Raw genomic sequence first — 17,612 nt, forward strand, 5'->3', positions numbered from 1 at the left:
ATTTTGGACTACAGCATCCCTGACCTTTGGCTGGTGATGTAGACCAAAACATCTGGACGGCAACCGTTTGAGCAAGGCTGATCTAGACCCAGTTTGACTCACAATATATAGAAGAAGGAGGAGGAGGGTTCTAGGTCTCTCTTAGGGAAATGAGTTCTAGGCCATTCAACAAAGTAGCAGACATCAGGAAATGATAGGGGGGTTGAATAAGGTCAGATGTTGCACAATTAACTTCAGGTTTACCCTCACAGGAGTAGACTGGGTTATCCATTTAGGGAGTATATAATTTGGCATCTAGAGCCATGTTCTTCAACCTTAGGCCCCCAGATGTTTTTTGACTACAGGTTCCACCACCCCTGAGCCATTGGCTAAGGTGGCTGCTGTTGTTGGACCACAACTCCAGTCATCATCTAAGGACTCCAGGTTGGAGATGTCCTACTCTTCTTAGTTGTTGGCCTATTGGGTCATCTGTTCCCTGCGACAGGTAGGCAACTGCAGAGCCGTGGCTTGATTCCTTTAACATCTTAGCAGTTTCCCAGCTCTAGATGAGGGTCAAGTCTTGGCTGGCTTCATGACATTTGATAGGGTTTGCTGCACAGGCAAAATAAGCAAAGGTGTTTGATTGGCTTTGAGCTCTGGAATGAGTGTCAGGACCTCTCTGTGTTGATTCATTTCATCAGAACAGCTGTATTTGAGGTCCATTCACCCCCTCCCTCATTAGGTAGCTTTTGAATGTAAGTTGGGACTTCACTGCTATGGGGTGTCTTGCATCTTAGTTGCCTTAGAGGACTAGGTGCCACCCAAGTCCTGATTCTATTAGACAGCACTTTTGAGCTACCTAGAACCCACACCCATAGGAATATTTTATGTGCTGGTTGGGTGCCTTCTCTAAGCTACCTAGACTCCACAGTACGTTCTATGAGCTTCCAATAATTCATAGCTGTTGGGATTTTTTATCCACTGCCTAGGAGCCCTCCTTGACTGAGCTGTATAGAAACTGGAGTAGTTGCTATGAGAAATCTAGAATGCATTCCCACCATGATCTTATGTGAGCTGTCTTGTACCCCTTTCTCATGGAAATAATGTGCTGCCTAGAAGCCTCTTCTGCTAAATCTGTGCACTGTTCAAAACTGATCCCTGCCTTGACCGTTCTAGGTGTTGCTTCATGTACTGCCTAGAACCCCACTGTTGTACTTTCCCTAACCATTGCCCTGTTCTGATTTCTCTGTTCTCCCTCTCACCCTCAGCATCTCACATGGAAGACGCAGGATATGGAGAATTGCGCAATGAGAGGGAAACTTCGGGTAAGAACAGCAAGATCTCGATCTGTTAGTGCAGGACTGATGCAGGCGTTGGTTGGGTGAGGTGGGATAAGTCATTCCCCACAAAGGGCTAAGTGCTTCACCTTCTCTTGCTCTACCCCGATTGTAGAACGAGTGTTACAACTACATCAAAGTCTTGGTTCCAAAGAATGCTGAAACCCTCTTGGCATGCGGGACAAATGCCTTCAACCCCATGTGTCGGACCTACAAGGTACAAATGGGCGGGGCTCATTTGGAACCAATTAATGTGTGGCCCTCTGTCCGGCCCATAGAACTCTCTCCAGGCCACACACCCCTAGGATCCCATAGAATGATGGGCTTAAGTCACAGGAAGCCAGATTTCATAAGGAAAAACTTCCTGTTAGAGTGGTACAACAATGGAACCAATGACCTCGGGAGGTGGTGGGCTCTTCAACACTAGAGGCCTACAAGAGGCAGCTGGACAGCCACCTGTCGGGGATGCTTTGAGTTGGATTCCTGCATGGAGTAGGGGGTTGGACTGGATAGCCTTAAAGACCCCTTCCAACTCTACTCTTCTATGATTCTATCCCTGTCTTGCATCACGAGTGTTTCTGCCTGGCTACAATGTGCCCCTTGCACTCTGATTAGCCTCTTGCTTGCCTGGATAGAAGAGAGAGAGGGGTTGAGTGGGTGCAGACGCTAGCCTACTCTGCAAAGCTAAAATTTGCCCTCATTGCTCTGCCATCTTTTGCCGCTGGTCCCGCCCATGACTGGCATGCGGCCCTCGGAAGGGAATGCGGCCCTTGGGCTGAAAAAGTTTCCCCGCCTCTGAATGAATGCATCTCCCAGGTGCAGATTCAGTGGATATTTGGCAATGCATGCTGGGTCACCTCTGTGGGCGAAGACGCTGTGGAGTCCTGTGTGTGGAGGCCCTTCTTGGGTTCAGAGGCGGGTCTGTGGCATCGGCCTTTGACTAAACCCCTCCCCTCACCGTCCTTGTCACTCAGATCAGCAGCCTGGAGCAGGAAGGGGAAGAGCTGAACGGACAGGCGCGATGCCCCTTTGACGCAAAGCAGAGCAATGTGGCCCTTTTTGCGGGTATGTCTACAAAACGTCGCTCTTGTGCAATGCGCTTCCTTTTTTGTTTTTTGACACCTAGAACATTGGTAGGCACCAGGGCTGTGTCTCCAATTTAAAAAATCGAGGATGCACACTTGGGATCCCAGTCCTACCGTAAAGATGCCGTTCTCCTTTTAAAAACAACGCCCCAGTCTTCATGGTACTGAATGAAGGACTTCTCTCCACCGCCCACGAAAACACTGCATTGTTTTGACATGCTCTTCTTCCTCCCAGGAGCTCACGGTGGCAAACTGCAGTTCTTCCCCTCCACCCCTTCACCCTCTTAACAACCCTGTGAGGTAGGTTAGGTTGAGAGAACGGTGACTGGTCCCAAAATCACCCAGCGTGTTTCATGGTTAAGGGAAGATTTGAATCCAGGTCTCCTTGGTCTGTCAGATATTCTAAACGCTTCACCACACTGGTTAGATTTGTCTATTCCAACATTATTTTTGCTCTGATGGTTGGTCAGCATTCTGGGCCCACCGAACATGCACAGTCCTCACTGGGCTGTTTTTTTGGGGAAAGGGTGTGTGTAAGAGTTCCCCCCGCTGCTTTTGCAAACCTCTAGGTATGCCCTGGAATACTTCCTGCTAGGGTGGAGTGAAAATGGAAAGCCAGGAAAGAGGCTGAATGTAATGAAGACTCCTGAAGGAGGATTACTCTATGCTGCAACATTTTGTTGCAGAACCCGCTGGTTCCTTCTGTTTCCCATGCTCAGCCTGTGAGTGCCGTTCCTCATGAAGCCAATGCTTTGTGTGCACCACCCAGGCACAAGAGCAATTGTTGTTGGAAGTTCCCACTTGCGTTTCAAAGTTAATAAAGAAGTTACAATGAGAAATTGAGAACAGGAAGTTCTGGCATTGATTGGATTTTTTTTAAAAATGGACAAAGTTGTATGTTAACTCAAGTATTAAAAAGTATTTTTAATAATTATCACCGTAAAACATAATTAAAAGAAATATCTTCATCGCACAACATATATTGTCCTATGTGAAGATGGAAGGGTTGTATAAAATCCACAATCTCTTGTGTACATATATACCAACTTTGCAATAAATACTTAATACAGACACTTGGCTAAAGGGCAGCTTAAGGAAAGACCATACGCATTTCAGCCTGTAGCAGGTCTTCTTCAGGGGTCGCTATTGTGAAATGTATAATGATGGGGCTCCTTTTAGCTGCCAGTTGTCGTTACTATAACCGATATGATACATTGTCTGAGCGTCTGTCTTAATTTGGAAATCGAAGGCTAGTCAATAGATGCGTTCACTTCTTTTTATGAGCATTTCCAATTCAATCATTTCCATGTCTGCCAGCCAATTTTCTTCCAACGCGCTGTCCAAAGCACCGAAGGCAACCTGCAAAGAGCTGCCCACGGTGCTGAAAGCAGGCGTCTGCTTTCAGCGCCATGGACAGCTCCTCGAAAGTTCGGACTAAAACCCAGAGTGGATTCCCTGCCCCACTGACATCGGAGGCACTAGGCACCACTGCCGGCATGGCAGACTGATGGTAGTCTCTTGGGAAACTGCTTTTTTCTCTCTCCTCGCCCCCCAGAAGGAAATCTCTACTCTGCCACTGTGGCTGACTTCCAAGCCAGCGACGCGGTCATCTATCGAAGTTTGGGGGAGCAAAGTCCTGTCCTCCGGACCGTCAAATATGACTCCAAGTGGCTGCGAGGTGAGTCTCAGCTGGGGAGATGGTGGGGTGTGTGTGATGGTGCGTGACTGGTGGGTGGGATTAGGCAGTTTTATCTTTTGCTGTGCTCTGGAGACAGCAAAAGGGGAGAGAGTTGGGCACAGGGAATGGGGGAGAATTTCAATTCAGTTTGCATTTAAAGGCAAATCTACCAAATTTGCAGTTTTCAAAACTATGACAAAAGAAAGCCCTCCTTTGGAATTTGGACTCCTCTGAATTTCACAGTGCAGTTCTCCAGCCACAGAGTGTGTGGAAAAAATGCATCAGTTTGTGAAACTAATGTACAAAAATGTATTATATTAGGGGAAATTCCTTGCAAACATGTGTATGTTAGGTGAAACTGCATACAAGCCTGTGTCTGTCAGGAGGAATTAGCAATAAAACGCTGATGATTTTCACAAGGGCTTTTTTTTTTTTTTTAAGCAAACTGATATGAAATTCTAGAGAACTGAAGAGTGGAAAAATGAGAGGGGCCGATTCACTTATCCCTAGTCTGTGTGTTTGGTGCTAAATGTTTGAGTATCTTTTTCTTTACGTCCCATCAAATCAAACTCGAGGAGATTTAGAAGCTGAAAATTAAATGTCACAAATATTAGAAACGGGCCGAACAATGCAAAACAGTTCAAAACAGCATCGTAAAACCATGTAAACTACTGCAAGACTAAAAATGATTTTGAAAGTTCAACTTATTGTTATAAGCCTGTCAGAGAGGGAGGGAAAACAGGGACGTTTTGAAAGCAAGCAACACTCATAACGGCTTTTTTTTTTTAAAAAAACATGTTTTATTATGGAATCTAAAAAAAGCTGTTATGAGTGTTGCTTGCTTTCAAAACGGCCCTTAAGACTTTTCCCCCCCTCTCTGACAGTGTGGTGGTGGTGGTGGTGATGATGATGATGATGATGATGCAGTAATTTTTTAGGTGCAAAGCAGAACTATGTGCATGTGGATGGCAGGGTGGTTGGACATCAGGACCCCTAGGTTCTTTCCTGGCTCTTGGAAGGGGCTGTAGAGTCTAGCAGTTAGAGCTTGGGCTCTAAGGAGGCGAAGAGCCCGGATCGCTTTGGTTTGTGGTTACACTAAGGAGACAGGAGGAGGCGTCGAGGTACAAAAAGGGCAAGGCTGATCCTCAGGAATCGCATCTCCAGAATTCCCCTTGCCAGCAATGATCTCGGGATTTCCGATCTGGAAGATTGCCGTCTTGCAACAGGGGGAAGACAATAAGAGTTTTGATAAGGGGAGAAGGTACAAAGCGGGGGTCTGCCCTCCCACACAGTCCTGTGGGGCAATGGAGTATGACTTCTAGCTCCTGTGGGATGCGGTGACGGGTGGCCCTTGCTAAAGAAAAAGATGACACCTCGATCACTGAGATCTTCTGATGGGGCACTCTTGGTGGTCCCAGGGACCGAGCCTTTAGTGTGGCAGGCCCTGCCCTGTGGAACTCCCTGCCACTAGAGGTTAGGCAGGAATAATTTCTCCCTTCTTTCAGATGTGAAAACTATATTATTTAGACAGGCCTTTGTCATTTGATTCCCCCCCCTTCTTTTTAACCAATCTGTATCATTGGTGTTTTATTGATGCTTTTATGGTTGTGTTAACTGACTGTATTTTTTTTAATGCCTTGATACATTCTTAGAAAGTTAATGTGTTCTGATGAAAGGGTGGGTTATAAATGTGTAAATAAATAAAATAATGCATCAATAAAACATGGACGGAACAGTCTGGTGTTGGAGGGGGATTGAGGCTGTTGCCTGCCCCAGGGGTGGGGTGCTGTGCCCCGCTGTCTGTCCCCTCTCCCCTACATGCGTGGCTGTGGTGCCTCCCGCCCCCAGCATTCATGTTTTTTAAAAATGGCTTGTTTCCCTCTCCACCCCCACCCTTCCAGAACCTCATTTTCTCCACGCTCTCGAGTACGGTGATTACATTTATTTCTTCTTCCGGGAGATCTCCATGGAATACACCACGCTAGGCCGGGTGAGTATTCCTGATGGCGGTGCCCAGTGCTGATGGATTTAGTGCCTTTTTAAAAAAACAGAACGAAACAAATCATGCTTGTTTGATGCAGATAATATAAAGATTAAACAGATTTATAATAACAGTATATTACATGTGATATAATAACACCCAGTACCAATAACATTGCATAAACAGTAGTGGTCCTTGACAACATTATTACATAGCAATGAAAGATTTTGGAGAGATTCTCCACTCTGCTCTCTGTATTCCTTAGAGACTATATAGAGCCTCCATATGCAGGAGCAGTCTGCTTCCATATCCACCTGACACACAAAGAGATGGTAGGTTGAGGTGGTAGAATTCTGCATTGCACTGTTTGTTGGCTATTCTGTTGGAGACATTTTGTGCCTAGGACAAAAGGATTCACTCTCCAGTGTTACTTATCTCTCTCTCTCCCCTCCCCCCCAATTCCAGGTTATCTTTGCCCGTGTGGGACGGGTGTGCAAAAATGACATGGGTGGGTCTCCCAGGGTGCTGGAGAAATACTGGACGTCGTTCCTCAAAGCCCGCCTTAATTGTTCCGTGCCCGGCGATTCCTTCTTCTACTTTGATGTCCTTCAGGCTGTCACAGACTTAACCCAGGTGAACGGGCGGCCAGCCATCTTCGGGGTCTTCACCACCCAGTCCAACAGGTAACCACCCCTGCCAAGCCTTGCCCTCCCTGAGCTTTGCAGAACCTGAGCTGTTAGCTTGACCGAATCTTGTCTTTACCCCGAGATCCTTAAAGCAGGTCTTGCAGATTCTGAATTGTCATCTTGCACAAAGCTTGCCCCTTTGATTCCATTGATTGGTTTTGCCTGCCTTGTTTTTTTTTTTTTTGCATTTTACTTTCTGTTTTATTGCCTTTGACCACCTTGAGTCCTTATGGTGGAGAGGCAGGATATGAATTTCATGGAAGAATTATGATGATTCCCCCCCCAAAGCTTGAGCTGCTAGCTTGTATGACAAGGAGTAAGCCTTGCAGAATCCAAGCTGCAAGGCTTGCATTCTACCAAAGCCAGCTGTACCAACTGGCAAGATGAAACGGCTTCCCTCAGGAGAGATTAGGAAACTGCTTTACACCCAGTCAGACCCTTGGTGCATCTAGATCAACACTGTCCACACTGACTGGCAATAGCACTCAAGGGTTTCACAGTCAGTGGACATTCCCAGCTCTGCCTGGAGATAGACCTCCTTGTGATGTTTTGCACGCAAAGCGGGCACTCGACCACTGAGCCATTGCTCTTCCCCTCAAAATAACATACGATCAGCAGTGTAGTGGCAAATTTGGAAGTGCAGGGTCCCTTCATGATAGTCACAGCTAAACCCCTTCACGGCCACACCCCTTCTAAAATTATACAACCTAACATTATGGAACAATCTGGCCAGGTTTGAATACTGCTTTCTGCTTCTCTGTCCTCGTTAATGCTTTCTCTTACAACTACAGCGGTCCCTAGGAGCCAATCAGCACGAAAGGGGAGTGTGTTAACTACTGAGAAGAGTCTTCTCAGTGGCTGACTTATCTCCTTTCACTCTGACTGGCTGCAATCAGCAGGAAGGGGCAAGGAAGCATGCTAGAAGACTCTTCTCAGTGGCTAACACACTCTTCTTTCATGCTGATTGGCTCAGAGGATGCTGGAGATATAGGGACCCTGCTGGGACCCTGCTCCCAAAAAAGTAAAGGTCTAAGACCCCCCAAGACCCTGGACGACTACACCCCTGCATAAGAATCTAGTCCTCACCTCTTGCCCTGTTCCTTCTTCCCTGTGCCCAGCATCACGGGCTCGGCGGTCTGTGGCTTCTACATGGATGAAGTGGAGCGGGTCTTCAACAGCAAATTCAAGGAGCAGAAGAACGCCGATGCGGCCTGGACGCCCATCCCCGAAGACAAAGTGCCAAAGCCCAGGTAGGAAGAAAAAAAATAACGAGAGAAACTACCCTGAGCTCCTACTGGGAGGAAGGGCAGGATATAAACTGAACACATAATAAATAAATAAAACTTCCCCAGGGTTTTAACCGATAGATCGAGGCAAAAAGCAATTTTTTTTTTGTCAAGGTCTGCATTCCCTCCCCGTGGGGGGGGGGGAAGGGTAATCTGTTGGGGGCCTCATGGTGGCAGCGAGCAGGGTTAGAGGGCCAAACACTCGCTCTCTCTTCATCTCCACCCCACAGGCTTCCTGGGGGAGAGGGACACGTTGGCTTCAGAGGTCTTTTCACCTTTACCATTGCTCTCTGGGTTCCCCACCCCCGCATAAAATTAGCCTGAGGGCCACAGATTCCCCACCCCTCATATGTAGATCTTTGGAAAGGGGGGGTGGACTACGGTGGGTCACAGTTGGGGTTCGGGTCAGGGTGTGCTTCTTAGGGAAGTGCCGGACACAGAATCACCCCCAGAAACTGGCTTCGTGAGAAGCACTGCTTTAATTTCTTTTTAAAAAAATATCGGGTTTCTAGTCCCTAAGATTCTGGAGGTATTCATGAGTCCCAGCTTTTTTATTTAATATTAAAGTCAATTTTCTGGCCTCTATGGATTGTGAAAACAGGGTTGCAAATCTGCTGGATTCTCAAAAGCTTGTAGGGGGTGGCTGAATATTTTTTTTTTGTTGGTTGGAGACAGACCTTGGCCACTGTCCTCGCATAAGTCTTTGCCTTCCTTGCGACCAGCAAAATGAACAGCCATTCAAAGTTGCAGAACTGCAGGACAGATGATGCAAAATAAGCTATGACTCCCCCCCCCCATCATTTAGATGGGTGTGAGGAGTTTAGATCACCTGGGCAGGAGACTATAATTTAATTTGATTTTTTTCGCTAGTGCAGCATGGAGGTAGCTGATTCCTCTCCTGTACACCTGCCCACTACTTCTTTTTTTAAAAAAAGGATTCATATTGCATTTGAGGAGCAGATGGCAGCTGTTTTTGAAAAAGCATCAGCAGCTGTCGTGCATCCCCCCCCCAATTTTAAATTGTAGAGGCTATCATAAGCAGCACTGTTCATTTTTCTTATGTGCAGAACTTAGACAGATGATAAAAATTGCTCTTAGCTTTTTTTTTTAATCAGCAAGATTCTAGTCCTCAGGGTTGCAAAGAAAGTTTTCGAAACATATAGACAAAGTGTGTGGAAATCTGCCATGTTCAGAAGTGGGGGGAGTGGAGTTTGAGATAGAGTGGGAGGATCTTCTACTTACCTGTCTGTTCCTTACCACTACCCCTTACTCGTGATTCCCCAACCCCCTTACCTTCCAGACCCGGCTGCTGCGCTGGAATCGGCAAAGCGTTGGGTTACAAAACCTCCAACAGTTTCCCTGATGAGATGTTGGGGTTCATCAAGTCCTTCCCTCTGCTGGATGAAGCGGTACCCTCGATCACAGAGCAGCCGTGGTTTACCAAGACCACCAGCAGGTAAAAGCTTTGCCCGTCACAGACAGAGCTGGGCTGGGGGCTCATAGGCATTCCTGCTAAATCGCCCGCTCTTCTCCCAAGATACTTTTTACAAGCCCGGTTTCCCCTCTTTTGAATTCATTTCTCCTGATTCGACTCAGTCTCTGTTGAGGTTGGCTCCTCTCTTCTGGGATGACATTGACAATCTTTAGAGAAGCGTACCTCTCCTTTACTTTAAAAACAACCCATGCAGAACCTGACGTGCTAGCTAGCAAGGGCCTCTCCTCTTGAACAAGCTTCTTTGAAATAAGCTTTGCAGAACCTGAGCTGCTAGCTGGCGGGGGCAGAGACTCTTTTCTTGTGCCAGCTCTTTTAAAATAAGCTTTGCAGAATGTGAGTGGCTAGCTTTCAGGAGCCTCGCTTTACAAAATGTACAAAGTGTGTAAGGGATGGTCATTTCTTCTCCCCCCCCCCGGCTATTCTCCCAGGTACAAGCTAACCCATTTGGCTGTGGACACGGCGGCCGGCCCCTTTCAGAATTACACGGTTCTCTTCCTGGGCTCAGAAGATGGCATGATGTTGAAGGTCCTCTCCACGACCACCAAGAACGCCACGGTTGAGACTTTGCTGCTGGAGGAAATGTCTGCCTACAACCCATCCCGGTGAGCTCTGAACCTGCTACATCAGTGATCCCCAAGCTCTCTCCCCCCCTCCCAACCCCTTGAAAAACGTTCCCTGCCTGAAAACCCTGGACAGCTGCCGCCGGTCAGTGTAGGCCACTGTTCTTCAATCTTGGGTTCCCTAGACAGCAGGACCAGTGGTTAGGGATGACGGGAGCTGGGAACTCCATCAACATCTGGGAATTCCAAAGGTTGAAGAACAGTGGCGTTAGGCAATTCTCACCGAGATGGACCAAGAATCTGTATAAGGCAGCTTCCTATTTAAATCAGTCTTTCATTCAGACCCACAAGGACTGGAATCTTGCATTATGATTAGGGAAAAGGCTATTAACTCAGGGACAGAGCACCTTCTTTGTCCACAGAAGGTCCTAGGCTGAATCCTCAGCCTTTCCAGGTAAAGTGGGAGAGATCCCCTTTCTAAAACCCTGGAGAGTTGCTGCTCGTCAGTGTGGCCAGTATTCAGCTAGATGGACCGATGGTCTGACTTAACAGAAAGCAACATCCGTTGTTCCTGTGCACCCACCGGGGGATGCAAGGCCAGCAGTACCTAGCAATTCTGTGTGTGACTCTAACTTTTGTTTCTGATTATGTTAAATTTTGAAAATTTGAATGAAGAGTGAAGACGCAAAGCTGTCCTTTTAGACAGAGTCAAGCCATTGGTCCGTCCAGCCTCGGGCTGTCTGCTCTGACTGGCAGGGGAGTCTCCGGCAAAGGAAGGCCTTTCTCCATCGTCTGCTACCAGCAGCGGAGGCTAGTCCATTAGGGCAACTGCCACACCAAGCTCAGCCTGCCCTCTGCTCACCCCTAACCCTGTCTCTCTTTTTACTTGCAACGAATCCAAGTGGGTGCACTGAGGCCACATTCACACTGTACATTTATTGCACTTTAAACAGTCATGGTTTTCCCCAAAGAATCCTGGGAAGTGTAGCTTGTGAAGGGTGCTGATAGTTGTTAGGAAAGCCATATTCCCCTTACAGACTTGCAATTCCCAGAGTTCACTGGAAAGGACTGACTGTTAAATCACTCAGGGAATTGTAGCTCTGTGAGGAGAACAGGGATCTCCTAAGCAACTCTCAGCGTCCTTCACAAACTACACTCCCCAGGATTCTTTGGGGAAAACCATGACTGTTTAAAGTGGAATAATAGGGGAATAAATGTACAGGGTGAATGTGGCCTATGGGACCGTTTCCTCGATGGCCACCAGCCACCACTGACAACTAGTTCATTCGGGCATATCCGGGACTGAACTTGGGACCTTCTGCATGGCGAGTTCGAGTTCATTCACTGGGCTACGATTCCTTCCAGAGTGTTGATGAGAGAAATTCAGTTTGGTTTACACATTAATGCGCGCTTCCTGTTTTGTGCTTCCCGAACCAATATGCAAACGATAGCGCAGCCGCCCTTCGAAATGTACACTTCTCCAAATTTTGTGATCCGGCTCTCTAGCCGGGGGAAAAAATGTGTACAGAACTGCACATATTAGGGGAAAGGGTTCATGACAGTGCACGAAGGTAACGTGGCAAAAAACCAACATTGCGCCAGGAACAAAATGGATTGCAAAAATGTGCATGTTAGGAGAGTTTTCGGGAGGTCTGTTTGAAAGAAACATTTGCGGACGGATGTGGCGAACTGGACTGAAAGATGGGGAGGGGGCGGGGAATGAGGAGAGAGATTGAAATGGATAGATCCGTCCATGCCTAGTTGGTGTCGCGTGGTGTGGGAGATAAGCACCGCTGCCGGGGGAGTGGGTCCGCTGGATCGCCTCCGGTGATTAGGTTTGGCAGGTTTTCACAGGGCCTCTCAAAAGCCAACCAGACCTGTTCAACCAAGACGTTAGTGGAATCAGTGCACATCACAGCAAGCAATGGCTTTTATTATCCAGCTTTCAAGCCTTTCTCTCTTAAAACCAAAACCCAAACTGATACAACCAGAGAAGGGGGAAGGAGACAGAAGCTTCCCAGCAAGCTCACCTCTACCCTTTTGCGCCCACGCTACCTCTTTGCAATTAGCCTCCTTCCTCTCACAGCGGGAACATGTGTATTATATTATTATTATTTAAAACTGTTTTCCTCTCCCCTGTCTTTCCGGCCTGAGCTTCATGGAATTCGCAGTTGTTCTCGAACGGGGGAAATGTATTGCCCCGTTCTACGTACGAGGAGGCGTAAAAGGTCTCTCTCGACTTCCTGTGTTAGCGAACGGGCTTTTTTTATCCCTAGTGATTTCACACACGCACGCACACACAAAACCCTCTTAATTTTGCTGTTTTTAACCTCCTAAACATTGCCAGCAGGCGCCGCAGAGGCAAAAATAGACCAAAAATTTAGTGTAATTGCCAATAACATTCTCGTTCTTCTCAGGTTTTGGTTTCTAAAGCCGCCGTTCTGTTATGCATTAATTTATTTCTGTTTTGAGTATTTTTAGAGGCATATGTTTCCTATGTTGCCTTCTGTATAATTTCCTGTTATCTTTCTTTCTTACCTCCCCCCCAACGCCCTCTATCTTAGCCTCTGGCTTTTCTGCAACCTCACTTTAACGTGGCTAATAAAATCTGGAGTTTCCTCCCGAGAACTCCACGTGGCAAATGCTATATCCCCTTATCCACTCATGGCAGCCTCGTCCCATGGAGTTCTGGAGGCTGTTTATCTGCCGAGTGGGCTGTTGCATGCTAGGGGGGGGTCCTTTCTCCCCCAGCAGTTTCCACATTTCTGTGGGAAAAGACCGCCCCAGTCAAACCAGTTTAAAACCCAGTTTTTTGTGACAAATGTGGACGACCTCCAGATCTACACCATACATTTTAGGCCATCTTATACCTCTTTAACAGCCATGCCTCCCTCCCTCCCAGCCATTGGGCTGCTTGAAATGTGTAGAGGCAGCAGGACTAGACAAACTGAAGGATTTGATTCCTAGGAGAAATTGCCATTTTCAGGCAGGGAAATTTGAAGAGGGATGGGCTGGTTTTTATCAAGGACTGGGAAGTAAATGATGGAAACGGAAGGCATGGCACGTGTTTATTTTCATGAATAATGGTTTGTAACGTTTGGTTTTGATAATTGCCGCCCTGGGCTCCTGCCAGGAGGAAGGGTGGGATATAAATCAATTAATAAATAATAAATAAACAAATGATGATGATGGAGGAGGATGGAGGAAGATTTACCAGGTTGTGTCTTCTTCCCTTGTCCAGGTGTAGCATCAAGAGAGACGATCGGCGAGTTTTGGGGGTCGAGCTTGACAAAGCCAACCATGCTGTGTACGTGGCCTTCTCTGGCTGTGTGGTACGGGTGCCCCTCAGCCGCTGTGCTGCCTACAGTGCCTGCCGCAGGTTAGTGAGATGGGGTGCAGGGAGATCATTGTGCATCCCTGTGTCGTCGGAAACCTTCTCCATAAGGCATAGGGAGTTGCCTTATCCCGAGTCAGACCACTCATCCATCCAGCTCAGTAGTGTCAACACTGACTGGCAGCAGCTCTCCAAGATTTTAGACAGGGTTCCTTCCCAGCCCTACCCGGAGATGCCGCCGGGCATTGAACCTGGGTCCGTACAAAGCAGATGCTCTGTCACTGAGCGACAGCCCTTGCTCAGCATAACCACCCCAGAAGAGCCTGGCTGGTGGGTCAAATCAAAAGGCCCATCTAGTCCAGCATCCTGTTCTCACCGGGACCAGCCAGATGCTGCTGGGAAGCCTGGAAGTGGGACCGGGATGCAACAGCAACTCTCCCCGGAAGGACCTAGCCATTGTGGTTAGTTGCCATTGGTCAGGGGACTGGAAACAAAGCCCTATGGGGGGGACTGAAAGAACTGGGCATGTTTAGCCTTGAAAAGAGAAGGCTGAAGGGAGATATGATGGCACTGTTCAAGGACTTCAAAGGTTGTCACAGAGAGGAGGGCCAGGATCTCTTCTCGATCGTCCCAGAGTGCAGGACGCGGAATAATGGGCTCAAGTTGCAGGAAGCCCGATTTCGACTGGACACCAGGAAAAACTTCCTATCTCTTGGAGTGATACAACAATGACACCAATGACCTCAGGAGGTGGTGGGCTCTCTGACACTGGAGGCCTTCAAGAGGTAGCTGGACACCCAACGGTCGGGGATGCTTTAAGTTGCATCCCTGCATTGAGCAGGGGGTTGGACTCAATGGCCTTAGAGGCCCCTTCCAACTCTATGATTGTATGATTCTGTGATTGCCTTCCCTTCCTCCCTGAATTCGTCTAATCCACTTTTAAAGCTGCCCAAGATGGTGGCCATTGCTCCCTCTTGAGGGAGCAAATTCCAGCGTTTCTCTCTGTGCTGATGTGTGGAGAAGTCCATTCTTCTGTCTCTCCTGAATCCTCCAGTATTCAAATCCGGTGGCTGCTGACAGTTCACAGGCATTCAACAGGCATCTGGTTCTAACAGGCTGGCGTTGACTCAAGTCCATTCTGTAACCGCTAGCCACTGCGTTTTACCAATCTGTGGAGTTGTTTTTTGCTTAGAAAAAAATAATCGGTATTAATATCAATATTTTCAAAGGAAATGCTGATCTTTTGAAGGAAAATTATCATTCTTGAAATCGATGTTTTAGAAACGGGCTTTTTTTTATTAAAAAAAATAATCATAGCAATTTGCTGCATTAGAATCCGATCCTCAGCGATTGAGAATAAGCGGATTAATGGAAAATTCGGTACCAAATCTGAATTGGGCGGAATTCTAGTACATCCCTAGTGTGTTGTGCAGAGTTGGGTCCTTACAAGGGGCCGGCTTGGGCGAGCGCCAGTCAGTTCTTGCCTTCTGCTTCACCCTGTGTGACCCCCTCCCAGCCCCTCCCCTACTGCCTCCAACAGGTGCTGAGCGCCAGACCTAGCCGTTTCCAGGAAATGCTGCATGGTGCATAACCTGGGCCAGAGCTGTTCATTTCCTTTAACGGACAATTAAGCCAGCCACACATGCTCTCTCTCTCGCTCTCTCTCCTAAGGCCCCTTTCTAAATCCCAGCATGGCAGAGACCCAGAAATCCCGTCACGCTCATTCTGTTTGCTCGGCCTGTGGGTGACGAGGGCAGGAGAAAGAGACCCTTGTGTCCCAGCGCACAACCTTGGCATGAACTGAGGGAGAGGGCCTGAGCGGCCTTCCCGTCAGCTCTGCAGAGTCAGGGCAGGGAAGTGGCATTTAGTGGTTAAAGCAAGCTGGGACATAGCTGGGAATTTGTGTCATCCTTCGGGTTTGAAGGCAGCAGCCCTCTCCTGTTGTTGGCAACTGGTATTCAAAGGTAGACTGCTTTCTAACATGGGAGATCCATATATTATTATTATTATTCAGTATATGTCCTTATTAGCCACTGTGACTAATAAGAACGTTGGAAGATGCCTTCTACAGATTCAGACCCGTTAGTCCATCTGGCTCAATATTGTCGACACTGATTGGCAGCAGCTCTCCTGGGTTTTAGGCAGCATGACATTCCCAGCCCTACCCGGAGATGTCATCGAACATGCGGATTGAACATGGGATCTTCTGTGTGCTACGCAGATGCTCTGCCATTGAACTACAGTCCTTCCCTTCAAAATAAACTTAAGATTCTAGTTCTCATGGTTCTGGATAAAGGGCTGATTTTAAAAGGGACATGGGAAGTTGCCTTGGTCTATTTACTTCGGTGTTGTTATCTCTGACCAGCAGTGGCTGTCTAGGGCTCCAGATAGGGGTCTCTCTGGATGTGCAAACCAAGGTCAAACAAGGTCAATTTTGTCTATGTCCAAACATGATCCAAGTGCGAGATCAGGCGACTGTTGAAGGTCAATCTCACCAGACATTCAGCGACCTAGGAAGGAGCAGGACCCAAAATCGGGAACAAGCAGCCAGAGACCAGTGTAATTTCCAGCCCCTGGAAGGCTCAATAGGGAGACACTCTGGCTCCAACGCCATTAGCTTGCCTGTTAGTTACCGGGCCAAGTTCAAGGTCCTGGTTTTGGCCCATGCAGCTTGGGCCCAGGATACCGGAAAGATCGTCTTACCCCTCATATACCCAGTCGATCACTGCGCTCTGCAGGTGAGGGAATCTGGCATGTACCATTTTATCAGGAGGTCCGTTCTGCACAACATAGGAAGTGGACCTTTACTGTTGTGGCATCGACCCTTTGGAATTCCCTCTCCTTCAATATTAGGCAGGCACCATCTTTCTTATCTTTTCGGCGCCTACTGAAGACCTTCCTCTTTCAACAAGCTTTTTAAGTAGAGACCTTATCCCAACCTGCCTCTGTGCTGGAATTGCTTTTTAAAGATGTTTTTAAAGTTGGTTTTTAAAAGATGCTGTTAAAGATTTTTTGCTTGAAATTGATTTGAAGTCTTTTGTTTTTAAGATGCTTTGAAGTGTTTTTAGTGTTTTTGTTTGCCACCCTGGGCTCTTTCTGGGAGAAAGGGCAGGATATTAGACAGACAGACTGTAGAGGGCCACAGGTTAGCCACTTTGGGTGGGTAGACAGGCAGACAGACAGACAGACAGATAGATAGTGTGGGTTGTATCAAGCATGGTCGTTCTGTTAGCATAAATATTTCCACTAGTGTAACGAATATTTCCTCTTTTTTCCCTAAGCTGTCTCCAAATCAGCTCCAGAGAATTAGGGAAAAACCCAGAACAGATTTTGGGCATGTGCAGAATGACTTCACTGGATACAAGTTACAACCATAGACAGACAGATACCTACCTACCTACCTGCCACCCCTAAGCCCAGCTGCTGGTAGTGAAGGAGTTCCGGGCCTTGCTCACTCACAAGTGGACCCATCATGAGCCACGCAACAACTCTGGGTACAGAGATACATACTAGGCATTGCGTCCTCGACCTGGGCCTTTTTGGTGCCAGCATTCTTGAGGACTCGGGGACAGTTCCACCTCCTCTGCAGAGAGGTCCAAGGGTTCTTCAGCAGGTCTCACCCCCCCACACACTGGAGGGCTCTTCAGGGGGGTGCTTAGCACTGGCTCCAAAGGACCCTGCCTGCTCCTCAAGGTCCTCACCCGGGGGTGTGTGTCTGTTTCGTCACACAAGGGCTCCATGGTCTAGCACCAGCTCATGGTTAGGGGTGATGAAGACTTGGGCCTCCACTACTTCCGCTGTTAGAGGCAGTCTGCTTCTGAATGCCAGTGGTGGGAAACCGCAGGAAGGGAGGGGGCTCTTGCGCTCAAGTCCTGCTTGCGGGCTTCCCCAAAGAGGCACCCAGACAGGATGCTGGACTAGATGGGCCCCCTTTCCAGCAGCCAGGCTCTTCCAATGTTCTTATGAGTCACCGTTCGGGCCAGTGGCGGCTGGTGACTACACATCCATGGGCCAGCAGTATCCACACAGGGTTTGGTCTGCGCCTCCAAGGAGGTGTCCAGAGTGCTTCACTTGTTGTGGGACTGGGTTTCAGCACCTTGGATAGGTCCTTGAAAGTTTGGAGTAAAACCCACAGCGGGTTCCACTGCCGCACCTCTGGTTCTTGCAAGCATGAGCCAAGGTGGCCAAGCC

General features: G+C 48.0%; 1 protein-coding gene across 8 annotated transcripts in view; it reads left to right on the top strand.

The window, feature by feature from the left end:
- SEMA6C (semaphorin 6C) overlaps positions 1-17,612 on the top strand; it is a 100,246-nt gene that overhangs the window by 59,501 nt on the left and 23,133 nt on the right. For all 8 annotated transcript variants that reach the window (XM_061606883.1, XM_061606886.1, XM_061606885.1 and 5 more), the window contains 10 exons: positions 1,248-1,304; positions 1,432-1,533; positions 2,291-2,381; positions 3,957-4,079; positions 5,981-6,069; positions 6,526-6,743; positions 7,865-7,996; positions 9,333-9,488; positions 9,956-10,129; positions 13,329-13,466. In XM_061606883.1, the coding sequence (XP_061462867.1) occupies positions 1,248-1,304; positions 1,432-1,533; positions 2,291-2,381; positions 3,957-4,079; positions 5,981-6,069; positions 6,526-6,743; positions 7,865-7,996; positions 9,333-9,488; positions 9,956-10,129; positions 13,329-13,466 (1,280 nt within the window). The remainder of the gene's footprint in view (positions 1-1,247; positions 1,305-1,431; positions 1,534-2,290; positions 2,382-3,956; positions 4,080-5,980; positions 6,070-6,525; positions 6,744-7,864; positions 7,997-9,332; positions 9,489-9,955; positions 10,130-13,328; positions 13,467-17,612) is intronic.

Source organism: Rhineura floridana, chromosome 22 (assembly GCF_030035675.1).
Source record: "Rhineura floridana isolate rRhiFlo1 chromosome 22, rRhiFlo1.hap2, whole genome shotgun sequence".
NCBI classification, from domain to species: Eukaryota; Metazoa; Chordata; class Lepidosauria; order Squamata; family Rhineuridae; genus Rhineura; species Rhineura floridana.